A 12,473-nucleotide genomic window follows, 5' to 3' on the forward strand; every position below is an offset into this window, starting at 1 on the left:
AAGAACAGTTTGTATTGCCAACAAGAATTAATAGCTAAGAATTTTAACCTGAGAAGAACAGAGCAAAAAGGGAGTTTGCTAAAATAGAAGCTATATGATCAAACTGATGAGCATTTTTGCACATAAATGTTGGAGATGTCATTGGTCCTTCTGTTATTTCACTAGTGTATATGATATAGATATGCAAAAACAAAATAGTCAGTTTCATAATTTTTATGTGAATTGTCTAATATCGCTTTATAAACAATCAATACAATCTGAAAGATATGCAAAACACATGCAACTACACAACTATGCACACTATAATACAGTATACAAATGTGCACGTGTGTATATGTTTATAAATCACCTTCTTATGACGATTTTATCATTATATTAATGGTGCATGGGGATGAGTGAATAAAAAACAGAGTTTTAGGCAAAAGATAGGATTTTCATGTTGCTCCTAAGATTATTTTTTGCCCCCTGATCCAGGCAAAGCAGATCCTGGAAGTACTCGAGGCACTGCTTGTGAGCAGAAAGGGGCTGACAGTTGGGAAACACCCATTGATTATAGCAGCTGTGCTCATCAGGAAGAAGCCAGGATTATAAATAGCAGCCAAACAGACTTGAAAGATGCAGGAAAGGATGTAGAAAAAGACGAAGGTGCTCACCAGGAGAAGGATGGTTTTGGTAGCTCTGGTCTCCGGGGAGGATCTGGGGGAGGTGGTTGTGTGAATGTGTCGCAGTCTCTGCTTGTGCCTGTACAAGATGGAAACCACGGAGCTGCTGGCCCAGAGCATGATCCCCACACACACCACATCAGGAAAGGACAGTAGCACTGTAATCAGTGTATCTGAGGTTTTGTCCTGACGAGCACTAGAACAGTATCCAACATCTTTTAGTATCGTGCTGTTTTTATTGTTCGAATATCCACTCACGTACCTAAGAAATAGAATGTTTACAGGGATGGAGAGGATCCAGCACAAGTTTACGGAGACCCCAATGTACCCGGGAGCTTTCACTTTAAGCTCTGCCCACCTGGAGTCCCCGGAGCTTATGGTGATGGCTTGAAAGACACACAGGAGGCAGGTGCTGCCAATGGACACACTCCTGCCCACTCGATAAATACAGAACAGTAATTTGCATCCAGAGTCGCTAATAAAAAAATTTAAGCCAAAAGCCACCATTGTCTGGGGGATTCCTCTACTCAGGAGAGTTAAGATGTTGCCTAAAGTAAAGTGCTTAAGAATTGTGTTTGTGGGCCTTGATCTGTACCCAGAAAAGTAAAGGAACAGGTGATGGGAGAGAAGAGAAAAATTCCCCAGAATTCCAAGCACAATCTGTGATAAGAAGATCATTCCGACAGTCACATCACCAGCCGCCATCCTGCCAGTTCCCTGCTGTACCAGCCAGAGGGTCTTGTGTGGGAACAAGTGTCCGTGGTGCCTTTGCCCTCTCAAGAGAAATTCAGTGTTCTTCATTTACCATCATCCCATTATGGAAACTTACTTGAAGTTTCTTCTTTTCCTAAGAGGCTTCTAGGAATTTTTTTTATATAAATTTTTACAAGACGGAGTTATATGTAAATCCCTGGAATGAAAGCAGCTTACATGGAGACTATCTGAGTGTTCACAATTGTGAGGAAGCTCTGCTGTGATCTTGTATATAGAAGAGGAGAACTTGATCACTCACTATTAAGTGTTTCTATACATCCGTACTGTGCTCGTGCTCCAGGGGGCACTTGAAACTGGCTGAGCGGTAACAGGGAGTAAAGTGACCCCGCCTTGACTCTCTAAATGGTAGTTTTGCTTTTCCACAGTGCTACTGTTTTCTGAACTCGTGATATTTTATAATTTTTTCTAGGAACAAATTTGATTTACTTGTAAAAATAGATTCTGTAGACTAATACCAATTATGAGGGAACATTTAGATATTCATATAAGTGAGGATTTAAGATACTATAGTAAATATAGATGCCCCTGGGCAGCTGTCCCCTGATGAGTTCTGTGCAATGAGGCCACGAAGTCTCCATTTCAGCAGAGCTACTGTATGACTCACTTTGGTTTATTTTTGAATCCAAGTAAAATGTCACCTTTCTCAGGAATTGCTCCGCAATTACCCGCTATGTCTTCAGCTTTGAACCGTAAAACACAAAACTGTGATAATGATTTGTAAGGTAGGAACGGAATGATTACTGATTTATGATAATATGCCTTTGTGTTAATTAACACTTGACTTTGAAGAAACTATTTCCAAAAAGCAAGATTGAAAAAAGGTACTGAATTAGATGCGCTATTCTCAAATAGATATAATCTTGGCTTAAAGACTGTTGCATTTAAAAACTTAAATGCTAGTTTTTTTGGGTGACATTTGAATGTATTTAATAGAGTATTGCTTAGAGTAATATTAGGTTGACAGAAGATGCAGAAATTTCTTGTATGAATCCTGCATGCTCATAGCCTCCGCCGTTGTCAAATTCTTATTCTGGATGGTATATTTGTTACCACGAAGACTCGTCGGAGAAACCAAAGCTATAAGGGGAGAATATTTTTAAAAGGACATCATCACTAAGCCAAATATGAGAAGGAGGGAATGGAGGGAATGCGGTGGTAATTTGATAATGGCTAAATGAATGATTTATTCATGTATGCCATCTTGTACACCTTAAGATGTATGATTACAATAAAATTTTTTTTGGCTTTAAATTTCTCTTTTTTTAACAATTTTTTTATTGAACATAAATAGTATACATTTAAACTATATTTGGTGCCCTCTCTCCCCCACCCCTGTTTTCCCTTCCCCCCTCCCACCAATGGTTGTCTAGGTTAACCATGTCTTATTCATAATTTTACATATGTTCAGATGTAGACCCTCATTAATCAAGTAATAAACACTAATGAAGTTTTTTTTTTTAAAAAAAGATATCTGTATGACAGAAGGTTTTGGGAACATGTAATCCTTCTGTTGTTCAACCTTAAATATTTCTTACTATCTTGAGAATTAAATAAGGTCACTTTAATTATTGAGCACTTACATTTTTTTGGATTAGTACAAGTACTGTTAACTGCATCACAACTAGACATTGAGAAAACTGTCTCTGCAGGCAAGCCTCATTTGGACTCTTTTTCTACACAGACAAATGGTTCCTGTACATGCTTCCTACTCCTTAAAACAGACATAAAAAGGTTAGAATTCTAGCTCTAGAAATTCGGAACATTCAGCCATGATTCTTGTAATGGAGGCAGAGCAACAGATTGATTTTAAAGCCGCATCCTCATGCGCCATGAATATCACTCGTTATTTTCACCTGAAATGAACCACAATACTCAGTTCCAGTTTGGATCTCATTAAGTTTCACTTGGAGCCATTGGGAACTGGAGCAGGGTGCATTCCTCAGGAATGTTTATATTTTTTGTGTGGTTTTGTCATTCAACTAAGTTCAATCCAGAATCCCCCCTTTTTAGATAGGGTCACTTACCCAGTCTCTCGAAATGTTTTTTTTCCCCTCACAGATGCTGCCTCACAGACTGAGAGTGGAGATGTTCACTGGGCTCTTCCTTTCTGTCAGGATGGAGAGGAAAGTGTGCTGAGCTCTATGAGCAGGGCCTGTGCTGGAGGGAGGCAGCCGGTGCCTGAGATATGGTCCGAGACTCCGTGACCTCACCTCCCCTCGGGCCTACAATTACCACTGCAGTAGCAATGGACCTGCAGGCTTGGGGAGCTGAGGATATTTCTGAAAACCTTTGCCCATGTGATAGTTAAGAAAAACAAAAGTTTCGTGCTAGGATCTCTTAGGAGATACTGGGGTGTTAGGAGAAGTTCTTAATTATCCATGACTCTGGAGGCAGTCAGGTTCTCCCACAGAGGCTAAAAAATTACAGAGGTCTGACATGTGAAGGACTTCAGTGAGCTAGGCATGTTTCTTCTATTTCTCGCTTCTCCTAGAAATTTTCTACTCCTTCCTAGTCTCACTGTTTTCTATTCTTCTCAGTGGCTGGGAGGGAAAGATGGCATTGGATAAAAGAGGGGTTAAGTCCTGTGGGCTCTTCAGCTCTAATCTCTCCACAGGGTTGTAATATGTGACACTGAGGAGCAGGGGAAGGGGAGCCCCAGTTAGGTGCTGGAGTTGGGTCTTCATTAGACTTTATCAGTTCGACAATATCTAGATGCATTCATAGCGTTTCTTTCTAATAAAATTCTTTCGAAAATTCTTATATTCTATTAATCAATCCCTTTATTTTTAATTTTTTATTTTTTTGGTGGTACTGGGGTTCCTGGAAACCCTTCTACCTCCGGGCTACACTCCCAGACCTATTTTATACTTTTCTTTATATTTTGAAACAGGGTCTCTTAAGCCAGTGTGGCTGGCTTCGAACCTGCGCGATCCACCTGTCTCTGCCTCCCAAGCGCGGGGATTACAAGCGTGTGCCACCATGCCCGGCTCATCAATTCCTTTATTTCCCGATCTGTTTTTATAATATATGTATATCTTAAGAATGTCATGTACTTTGGTTTGTGTTTCTGTTGTCTTGGTATATTCTTTTTGTTTGTAAGTCATTTTTTGGTGGTTCTGTTCCAGATTGCTATTGGGAGAGATGGTTCCAGATGCCACTCACACTTTGATATTATCCCTAAAGACTCTGCCTACTATTACTCTGCTGCTGTTCTACCTGTAGATCGTCAAAACTGAGTTGCTCTGGGCCACCTTCTGTTTGCTGTTATGGTGGCAGTGATGGGTACCAGGTGTTAAGGTCAGGTATTCTGTGTCTACCACTATCTTTACAGCTCAGTGGTTTATGTAGAATTGTATGTGACCTATGTGCAGTCTGTTGAGTGTTTCCTTCTATCAGTTGTAGTTAGTTTATCTTTATTGTCTGGTTGTCCTTTCCTGTGGATCACCTCTCTGGTCCAATCTTAGCCATAGGGATTCAGAAGTGATAGCAGGTTCATGCATTGGGGAAGTAATTTTTTTTTTTTTAATTTTATAATGGTGAGGATTAGTTAGGTGAGAAGGAAGGAGCTAGGGTGATGGATACAAGAATAAAGTATTGGAGTGTCTGGTTGAGATGAGAAATAGTGATATAGTAGGATTCTTGTAGTTAGCAAAGAGTATTTAGTTATAGAAATATGGAGTAGCTTGAATATAAAACAAGAAGATACAGAAAGAGAAAAACATTTTGAGAAGTTTTGAGAGAAGAGAGTAGATAGGAGAGAGGAAGCTTGTAAAAGAAATAGGGAAGGGAGCAAACAAACATGCATATAACAACAAAACAAGCAACAAAAACTAGCGATAATAAGAGTAAATAAAAAACCAACCAACCAAAAAAAAAAAAAAAAAAAACTAGCAACAGTGAGAAAGAAAAAATATACCACCAATTTACATATATAGAACCCACTTTAATGTCTGTTAACTGTAGTAGATTCTGGAGCATGTTCCAATATCTTTCATTTGCTCCATAACCTATTGTAAGTTTTAGAACTTACTTTATGAGTGTTTGTGCCCCTCTTTCACTTCTCACAGCTTTGTGCTCAGGTTTCAGGATGGCAGCTGTCACTCTAAATGAGTTTCCTGTAATCAAAGTGTTCTGCATTTTCTGGCCCTGGGCTCTAGGCTTTCTGTGCCTGGGCTCTGCACTTCTGGACCTAGGCCTAAACCTCCCTATCCACACTGGTGGAGGGTGTCCAAAGTAATATTGGAGCAACCCCTGTGACCCTGTGCCCTGGGCACTATGGGTCTTTCCTATGTCTCAGTAGGTTATAACCCAAACACAGACCACAAATTCTTAGCCCACCAGGGTCCCTGCAGCTTTTCTAGGTGATCGCCAGTTAGTAGAACACTTGTGCTCTTTGCTAGTGATTTCATGTTCTGACTATTGGATTATATTCCACAGTAGTTCCCTTTTTTGTGTTATCACTAATATGTATCTTCGCTGCTTTGTTTTTCTTGTCAAGGAGCTGCCTTCTTGATAATTGATTTTTGTTTGTTACAGCTACTGAGATGTGCTGCATCCCACAGTCACCATTTTCTTATATTAACTTTTTATTGCTCTTCTTCATAAGATACTATGCTTATAAGACCCAACAAATTCAACCAAAAGGCTTCAAAAACTGATCAAAACAGTCAGTAAAGTGTATGAATACAAAATCAATCTTTAAAAATCAGAAGCTTTTCTATACACCAACCATAAATCCACTGAAAAAGAAATCAAGTAAACACTTCCACTCAGGATTCCCAACAAAAAATAAAATACTTGGGAATAAACATAACCAAGGAGGTAAAAGATCTCTACAAAAAAATTATAAAGTATTGAAAAAAGAAATTGAAGAAGATCTTAGACGATGGAAAGATCTTCCATGTTCATGAATAAGCAGAATAAATATCAAAATGGCCATATTTCCAAAAATGATCTACAGATTCAACATAATACTTATTAGGTTACCTAGGTCATTCCTCACAGATATAGAAAAATCAGCCCTTAAATTGATTTGAAAAAACAAAATACCCAGAATAGCCAAAGTAATTCTAAGGGAAAAAAAAACATGCCAGAGGAATCACAATACCTGACTTTAAACTATACTTCAAAGCCATAATAATAAAAACAGCATGGTACTGGCACAAAACAGATACAGAGACCAATGGAGGAGATTAGAAGACTCAGAAACAAATCCACACACTTACAGCCAATTGATTTTTGACAAAGGGGCCAAAAACATACACTGGAAAAAAATAGCCTGTTCAACAAATGGTGTTGTCAAAACTGGTTAACCATATGCAGAAAATTTTAAATAAATCCCACTTACTCACCCTGCACGAGAGTCAATTCAAGATGGATCAAAGACTTGGAAATTAAATTAGAGACCTTGAAGCTCCTTGAAGAAGGCATAGGTCCAACACTGTAACACAGATAAAACTTTTTCAACAAGACTCTGAAGGCACATGAAACTAAAAGGTGAATCAATACGTGGGATTGCATGAAACTGAAGAGCTTCTGTACAGCAAAGAAAACTATCAAGACCCTCAACCAAGAGCCAACCGAATGGGAGAAGATTATTGCCAACTACTCTGATAGAGGAATAATATGTAGAATATACGAAGAACTCAAGAAACTCAGCACTAAGAAAACAACCTAATCAAAAATGGGCAAGTGAACTAAATAGATACTTCACAAAGAAAGAAATTCAAATGGCCAATAAATGCATGAAAAAAATGTTCAACATCATTAGCAATCAGAGAGATGCAAATCAAAACTACGCTGAGATTTCACCTAACTCCAACTAGAATGGCAATCATTCAAAACACAAACAACAAATGCTGGTGAGGATGTGGAGAAGTGGGAACTCTAAAACATTGCTGGTGGGATTGCAAATTAGTGCAACCACTTTGGAAAACAGTATGGAGGATTCTCAGAAAAATGGGAACACACTTACCATATGATCCAGTGATACCACTTCTGGGTATCTACCCAAAAGAAAAGATACCAAACTACCAAACTAATGCATGTGTATCCATGTTCATAGCTGTACAATTCACCATATGCAAACTATGGAACCAGCCAAGATGTCCATCAACAGAAGAATGGATTTGTACACAATGGAATTTTACTCAGCCATTAATAAAAACACAACATTATTTACATGGAAATGGATGGAGCTGAAGGACATTATGCTAAGTAAGATTAGCCAGTCACAAAAAATAAGAAATCAGATTCTCTCCCTAAAAGCTAGGGAGAATTAAGTCATAGGAGGAACTTTAGATGAAGAAGGAAATTCCATAGATGAGCAAATAAGGAGACCTGAGGGGATGTCTGGGGGAAGGAAGAATTTCTCTAATGCACATGACGTACTTTAACAAACATATCCAAGTCAATCACTAAGCTAAGCATGAGAAGTATGTAGGGGAGGGAATGGGGCAGGAATTGGGTAAGGCCTATTAGATGATGTGTGCATGTATGTCTCTACTATCTTGTATCCCATTAAAATGTATGACTACAATGCACAATAAAAAATTAAATTAAAAAACCAATGCTTTAAACTGGGCATGGTGGCTCTGGAGGTAGAAGGGCTTCCAGGAACCCCAGTACTACCAAAAGATTAAAAAAAAATAAACTGGGCATGGTGACACATGTCTATAATACCATTACTTGGAGGCTGAGACAGGAAGATTGTAGGTTCAAGGACTGCCTCACCAACTTAGTTGCATATACAGAAAAGCACTTACACATTCAGATGTTAGACCACATATGTTGACCAAAGACATACATGTAAGATCATGTATATTTGTAAGTCCATAGTATGTTCATTTACATACTTAATTCATATATAACATGTAATAATACCAATTCAGACACCAATACAAATGTCACAATTCCACACACTTTCATATAGTAATTCATGTAGTTACTGTGGTGTGTGTGTGTGTGTGTGTGTGTGTGTGTGTGTGTGTGTGTGACTGATGTGGGCATACACAAAAAATGTGCGTATTTTCAAGATTATGCATGCTGGAAAAAGGATGGTCATGTCTGCCTTTTATATTCTTTCCAACACAGCCATACCATATCAGAACAACATTTTTACATATTCAATGCTTAAATAGCACTCTAATCTTTGCTACTGAGGTGTGGGATGTGAAGAAAAAGTTATAGGGAATTTATAGGGTGTGGATATGTGACTGAGAATATGTTTTATAGAAATTTGGTTAAGAGAGCGGGTACAATGTTAGAGGTCATAAGAGTTAGATGGGGTGCAGAGAGCCTGAAAAGATATAGAGCTCAGACAAAATTGTCAGAGGGTAATCTGAACATATTCTTAAAGGGTGTAACACACTGCCTTAAGTGCATTGAAAAGTTTAAGGTATGAAGAGACATAGTGTGCATGAAAATTAAGCCAGAGATTTGAGGCCAACCAGAGCAACTCAGAGACCACCTTTCAAAACAAAAGAACACAAATAATTTTTGCCCCTTTCCCTTCACCACCTGCACCATGATTAGTTAAATTGTTGGATACTAACTCTTTCCTCAAGATGGCCAAGGTGGCTGCCCTTTTGCAAGGAGAGATGTGAGGATTTGGTGTAGGAAGACTTGATTCATATATGGAAGGAGAAGAGGTAAAGAATTAGCAGGAGCTGTCGAGGTTCCCCGTATTGATGACACCTAGGGCAGTTCCAGAGCTGAGCTGTTGGAAGGAAGGGACAACCTTTCCATTTCACACAACTCCTGATATGGTGGCTCCATAGTGGCAACCACACTGGCCCAAAAGCCTGAGAGTGTAGATTCCACAAGGCCTTTTAACCAGAAGCAATTTCAGGTATGTGAGTCTGTTGGTGGTGGGAGTGTAGTGAGACACAGTAAGTAATGACATCACAGAGACTTCAGTAACCTCAGTAACCTCTGTGAAGTCATTACTGGACTGGCTTTGGATATTGGTGAAGAACCCTGGGACCTGTGGGTGTGAATGCTGTGACTCTTTGGGTCAAAGAAGGGGATATGTAAGGCCAAAGAGGTTTTCATAGTCGACAATATCAGAAATTGCTAAATAGTTAATTGGAGAAATCTATAAGTCAATGATGGAGTGATTTTAGGATGATCAATGGCATGGAAAACCTCCAGGTTCAGAATTAGAGGCCTCTGTAGTAAAGGATACTGTTAATTCATTTTGGTAGGCTTGTAATCTATTCAAACATTCTGAGTTTTAGGACTAGAAACATCTTTGGGGCCACTGTTCATTCTACCAAATTCCTGTTTTCTTCCTTTCTATCCTCTTTCCTTCCTTCCTTTGATTAAATTTAGGGGCATTCTATCTCGAAGCTACACCCCAAACCCCTTCTTTTATTGTTTTTAAATGTGTTCTTCCTAGGTTACTGAGAGTCTTTGTTATATGGCTGAAACTGTCCTAGAACCTGCAGATCCTCCTGTCTCAACCTCTGATATACTGGGATTATTACAAACATATGCCACCATGCTGGTTCTACTGCACCTTCTTTAATCAGCACAATGCTTTTTGAAATTCATCCAATTTTTACATATATCAGCAGTTCACTCCTGTATATGGCTGAGTGGTATTTCAATGTATGTACATGCAATAGTTGATCTCTTCTTTTACTGATGGAAACTTCTACCATCACCAGTTATGTCTTTTACAAAGTTAGCTAAATTGGTCATAGATTAAATGGAAAACACCTGACTTGTAAAACTTTCAGTAGACAAAATAGGAGAAAATGTAGGTGACTTATGGTATGGCTATGATTTTATGTAAAACAGGAAAATCATGCTCCACAAAAATCAGTAAGAAAATTTTGAGAATTCCCCCTAGAATCAGAAACAAGAAAAATATATCCATTATCACCACTTCTCTTTAATATAGTATGCGAGACTCTAACCAGAGCAATAAGGCAAGAAAAGGAAATCAAAGGAGCACAAAGAGGAGAAGAAGAACTCAAACTTTCACCATTTACAGATGACATGATACTATACTTAGAAGACCCAATAAACTGAACCAAAAGTGTTATAGAACCTATCAACAAATTCAGTAGCATCTGGATACAAAATCAATCTTAAAAAAAATCAGAAGCTTTTCTGTACACCAACCATAAATCCACTGGAAAAAATCCAGGAAACACTTCCACTCAGGATTTCCCACAAAAAATAAAATACTTAGGAATAAACTTAACCAAGGAGGTAAAAGGCTTCTACATAAAAAATTATAAAACATTGAAAAAAGAAATCAAAGAAGATCTTAGAAGATGGAAAGATCTTCCATGTTCATGGATAGGCAGAATAAATATGAAAATGGCCATACTTCCAAAAGTGAGCTACAGATTCAGTGTAATACCCATTAAATTACCAAGATCATTCCTCAAAGATGTAGAAAAATTAGTCTTTACATTGATTTGGATCAACAAAAAACCCAGAATAGCCAAAGTTGTTCTTGGCAACAAAAACCATGCAGGAGAAATCACAATACCTGACTTTATACTACAAAGCCATGACAATAAAAACAGCATGATACTGACACAAAATCACATACATAGACGAATGGAATAGAATAGAAGACTCAGAAACAAATCCATACACTTACAGCCAATTGATTTTTTTTACAAAGGAGCCAAAATATATACTGGAAAAAAGATAGCTTGTTCAACAAAAGGTATTGGCAAAACTGGTTAACCATATGCAGAAAAATGGAAGTAAATCCCACTTTCTTACCTTGCACAAGAGTCAATAAAAGATGGATCAAAGACTTGGAAATTAGACCAGAGACCTTGAGGCTCCTTGAAGAGGGCAAAGGTCTAACGCTGCAACACATAGGCATGAATAAAAATTTTCTCAATAAGACTCTAAAGGCACAAGAAACGAAAAGGCAAATCAATACATGGGATTGCATGAAACCTAGGAGCTTCTGTACAGCAAAGGAAACTATCAAGACCTCAACCAAAAGCCAACAGAATAGGGGAAGATTTTTGCCAACTACTCCTTCGATAGAGGACTAATATCTAGAATATACAGAGAACTCAGCTGGGCGTTGTGGTGCACACTTGTAATCCCCCGCTCTTGGGAGGCGGAAACAGGAAGATTGCGCTGGTTTGAAGCCAGCCGTGCTGGCTTGGGAGACCCTGTTTCCAAATAAAAATATAAAAAGAACATAGGTCTGGGAGTGTTGCCTGGAGGTAGAAGGGCTCCCAGGAACCCCAGTACCACCAAAAAAAAAAAAAAAAAAAAAAAAAAAGAATATACAGAGAACTCAAGAAACTCAGCACTAAGAAAACAAATAACTCAATAAAAAATGAACAAGTGAATTAAATAGACACTTCACGAAGGGAGAAATTCAATGGCCAATAAATGCATGAAAAAATGTTCAACATCATTAGTGATCAGAGAGATTCAAATCAAAACTACCATGAGATTTCACCTAACTCCAACTAGAATGGCAGTCATTCAAAACACAACAACAAATGCTGACAAGGATGTGGAGAAGTGGGAACTCTAAAACATTGTTGGTGGGATTGCAAATTAGTGCAACCACTTTGGAAGACAGTATGGAGAATCCTCAGAACAATGGGAACAAATCTACCATTTGATCCAGCAATACCACTTCTGGGTATCTACCCAAAAGAAAAGAAACCAAACTACCAAACTAATGCATGCATATCCATGTTCATAGCTGCACAATTCACCATTGTCAAATTATGGAACTAGCCAAGATGTCCATCAACAGAAGAATGGATCACAAAACTGTGGGATATGTACACAATGGAATTTTACTCAGCCATAAAGAAAAACACAATTACATAGTTACAGGGAAATGAATGGAACTGGAGGACATTATGCTAAGTGAGGGGTTAGTCGGTTACAAAAAATAAGAAATCAGATGCTTTCCTTAATATGTGAAAGCTAGGGAGAAATGGGTAACAGGAAGAATTCTAGATGAAGAATGAGATTCTATAAATGAGCAAATAAGGCAACCTAACTGATAGGATGAGAGGGGGGAAGAGAGAA

The 12,473-nt window shown here is 38.3% G+C and overlaps 1 protein-coding gene across 1 annotated transcript; it reads right to left on the reverse strand.

The window, feature by feature from the left end:
* Positions 1–434: 434 nt before the first annotated feature.
* LOC308268588 (vomeronasal type-1 receptor 4-like) lies at positions 435–1,367 on the reverse strand (the record flags this gene model as incomplete). Its single annotated transcript, XM_080703707.1, has 1 exon — positions 435–1,367. The coding sequence occupies one exon, from the start codon at positions 1,365–1,367 to the stop codon at positions 435–437; it is 933 nt and encodes a 310-aa protein (XP_080559833.1).
* Positions 1,368–12,473: the final 11,106 nt, after the last annotated feature.

Source organism: Muscardinus avellanarius, assembly GCF_963383645.1.
Source record: "Muscardinus avellanarius genome assembly, chromosome: 10".
NCBI lineage: Eukaryota > Metazoa > Chordata > Mammalia > Rodentia > Gliridae > Muscardinus > Muscardinus avellanarius.